The sequence below is a fragment of the Cucumis melo genome, unplaced genomic scaffold, assembly GCF_025177605.1.
Source record: "Cucumis melo cultivar AY unplaced genomic scaffold, USDA_Cmelo_AY_1.0 utg001775l, whole genome shotgun sequence".
NCBI classification, from domain to species: domain Eukaryota; kingdom Viridiplantae; phylum Streptophyta; class Magnoliopsida; order Cucurbitales; family Cucurbitaceae; genus Cucumis; species Cucumis melo.
Window position 1 is genome coordinate 17,379 of NW_026124775.1, and position 3,419 is coordinate 20,797.

The 3,419-nt window shown below is 42.6% G+C and overlaps 1 protein-coding gene across 1 annotated transcript; it reads right to left on the reverse strand.

The window, feature by feature from the left end:
- Window positions 1-1,465: 1,465 nt before the first annotated feature.
- Window positions 1,466-2,104, reverse strand: LOC127147643 (ribosomal protein S13, mitochondrial). Its single transcript, XM_051080890.1, has one exon. The coding sequence runs from the start codon at window positions 1,959-1,961 to the stop codon at window positions 1,611-1,613; it is 351 nt and encodes a 116-aa protein (XP_050936847.1). The 5' UTR covers window positions 1,962-2,104; the 3' UTR covers window positions 1,466-1,610.
- Window positions 2,105-3,419: the final 1,315 nt, after the last annotated feature.

Sequence of the window (3,419 nt, forward strand, 5' to 3'; positions counted from 1 at the left end):
GGCTCGACTGAAAGGAGAGCGAGGCGGAGTAGGTTATGAAATAGCTCGACTGTAAGGAGAGGGGAGAAGCGAAACGACTGAATTATCGAAGGAGTGGTATTATGAAATAACTCTCCAAATAAGGAAGGAGAGGGGAGAACTCGACTCCAAATTCTAAGGGGCGGTTCGAAGAAAGTCGACTGATAAGGAGTCAATTCACAAGGAATTTCATAAAGAAAGCGAAACGACTGTATTATAATATTATCAGGAGTGCATTATGAAATAACTCTCCAAATAGTAAGGAGAGGGGAGAAGCGAAACGACTGTATTAAAGAAGGAGTGCAAGTTGAGCTACTAAATAAGGTGCGAAGCAGCTCGACTAAGAAGGAGAGGCGGAAAGAATTTGCGAGGAGAGGAGTGCAAAAAAGAAAGATTAGACTTTCACCTGTGGTCCGAAGTCCTAGGCTTTTAGTGGTCCGGAGGACGCTCAAAGAATCCCACGGAGCGGTTCATTGAGGACAGGTTAATATGGAATAAATAAGGGTCCGTCCGAAGGTGCGAAGCGAAACGACTGTTAAGGCTCAAAGAATTTGAGAAATCCATATGAAAAAAATTAGTGAATATTGAGAAGCGACTTAACAGGAGTGCTGGAGCGGAGCATAAGAAAAAAACAAAGGTCCAGATGTTCATATGAATATGGAAAAACAAGGGTCCTCAATGAATAAGGCTCGACTGAAAGGAGAGTTGCACTCCTGTCTCAAACCCTTGTTCATTGACTTCTTGCCTAATTAAGCTACTCCGGACGTCCCTCTCCTTATTTAGTAGCTCAACTTGCACTCCTTAACATTGGCAGAATAAGGAATGAGCTTGAAAATTCTGAGATCAGTCTTTGATCCTTATCATTTGGAGTCGTCCGGAGGTTATGAAATAACTCGACTGTAAGGAGAGGGGAGAAGCGAAACGACTGAATCTAATAGGAGTGGTATTATGAAATAGCTCTCCAAATAAGGAAGGAGAGGGTCAAAGAATTTGAGGCGAAACGACTTCATTATTGAAGGAGTGGTATTATTCAATAGCTCTCAAAATAAGGAAGGAGAGGGTCAAAGAATTTGAGGCGAAACGACTGATTTCAAATATTTTTAGGAGTGGTATTATGAAATAGCTCTCAAAATAAGGAAGGAGAGGGGGAGAAGCGAATTCCTTATTCTTAACAGGAGTGCAACGAAAGAAATCCATATAAACATAATGCACTCCTCAAATATGATAATTCAGTCCTTTCGCTTTCTTTATTCATCTTTGACCCTCTCCTCTCCTTATCAGTCGACTTTCTTCGAACCGCCCCTTAGAATTTGGAGTCGAGTTCTCCCTGAACCTCTATTTGGAGTCGTCCGGAGGACTCAGAAATCCATATAAACATAATGCACTCCTTCTTTAATACAGTCGTTTCGCTTCGCGCCTACTCCGCCTCTGGACTTGTTTTTATCCATATTCATGAACCGAAGGAACTCGTGGATCAAATGGAAAGCTAATACGGAGGACCCTCAACTCCTACGGAGCCTCCGCTAGGAGCAAAGAATTTGCGAAAAGCCTATCCTCCGGTTTCAGACTCCTAACGGAGCGGTAGACTGATTTCATTTCCGAATTCGCTTGCGACAAGTCCTAGCATTAGTATGAGTTCGTTGACCGCGTAAGGGCAATCCATCTTGATGACGAATTCCACGATAACAAGAAAGAGAAATGAATCGTTCGATGTCTGCTCGTTCTCCCCTCTTCAATTCCCAATGAACAATATGATCTTGACCTATCATTTGTTCAATTTGGTCGATCTGATACTTAGTTAACTCTTTGATCTTTATGTTCCCACTGATACCTAATCGATAACGAACCTGAATGGCTTTTTTAGGTCCAATTCCATCAATTTGAGTTGAGGCAATTCTGACTTGTTTATCGGCAACTGATCTTGCTCCTGAAATATATGACATTCTTGATCCTTCCTTTGACTAGTCTTCTCGGCTGGAATCATAAATGAGTTCTCTCCTCTTTCATGATCTTTTCTATAGGTCGAACTACTGTGAGCGGTCTAAACTTCGACCCGGATTGATGAAGATTATGTTCTCGTACCCAAGCCCTGAAAAAAGAGAAAGAGTCTTGTGGAGGAGAATTTCACACTGATCTGACTAAAGAAGTGAGAAAGTGCTCCGCGATGGGTCGCCTCGCGGTCTCAAAATGGAAGTTTTTCGCCTTTCTTCAGATATAGCGCAGAAGGTCTTTTAGGGCCGCAAAAGAAGAAACCCCGCCGACGAAAGATCGAAGTGGTCTCGTGCGCCAAAAGAAGGCTATAATGGAAGGCATCAAAAAAAAATCAGACTTGGTCTGAGCTGCCTGCGGTTACAGAATCGCCCGCGGAAGCCCCCCTTGACTCTCTCTCTAGAAAAAAAAAAGCTTTCTCTGGTAAGCCATTCAGACTCCCAGAAAGATCAAGCCTATGGCCCAGGTTTTGATTAAACAACCTTCGACTTGCTTGCATGTCTGAAGCATATAGCTAGCCTTCCTTCTGAGCCAGGATCTTTCTATTTGAGTATGATTGGGCCCTGCTGTGGTAGACTCCCACGGAGCGGTTGCCGGGCGTACTACTTCACTGAAGATTGATTCTCTCTCTCCTGAACTATGTAGTACGTTATATATTCTTTAAGGCAACTCTTGAAAAAGAAAAGCAAATGAAACTACATAAAAAACCGAGATTCGTCGACATTTGCGTCTCAGCTGACTCCTGTGTCAGACCACGACTCTGTCCTTGAGCTTGTGGGTCCTATAAAAGACAATCTCCCGATGCTCTTCAGAGAGGTATGTACCCTGGATAGATCGTCTACCCAAGGGTTGACTTTCAAACCAACCAGGAAAAAGCCTCATAGTTTACAAGGTTAGACACAGACAGCAAGCCAAGGCACCTCGCTCGATCCCACGTAGCGGGAGGCTCAAAGAATTTGAGAAAAGGTCAGATCTTTTTTTCAGAGAAAAATCAAGGTTAGAAGAAGGAATCAATGAATAGAGGACAAAGAGTGAATGAATTGAGAATGAAAGAAGAACTCAATTTCTTTGACTCTCTTCAGTGGATAGTCGGACAGAAGTTTGAGTTCCATCTTTTCTTTAGTGGATCAAACGAAGGAAGGAAGGAACTCATATTTCATTGGGCCTCAGTAGTTTAATTATGAGTGGAAAATCTGTTTTTTAGCCTTTATTCATTGATTCAGTCGAGACCTCCTACGCTCTCTCCTTTCAGTCGAGACCTCCTCCTCTCCTTTCAGTCGAGACCTCTCTTTATCAATTGAAAATTCTTTGAACCTCTATCTGAATTTGAGCCTTTTGACTCAGAAATCCATATTCATATATATGAAACTGAGGACAGCTAGAAAAGCTTGAATTTGGGGAATTCGGCAAGA

Excerpts from the sequence above, each read along its gene's own strand:
- LOC127147643 (XM_051080890.1), bottom strand. The coding sequence starts at position 1,961 with ATGTCATATATTTCAGGAGCAAGATCAGTTGCCGATAAACAAGTCAGA.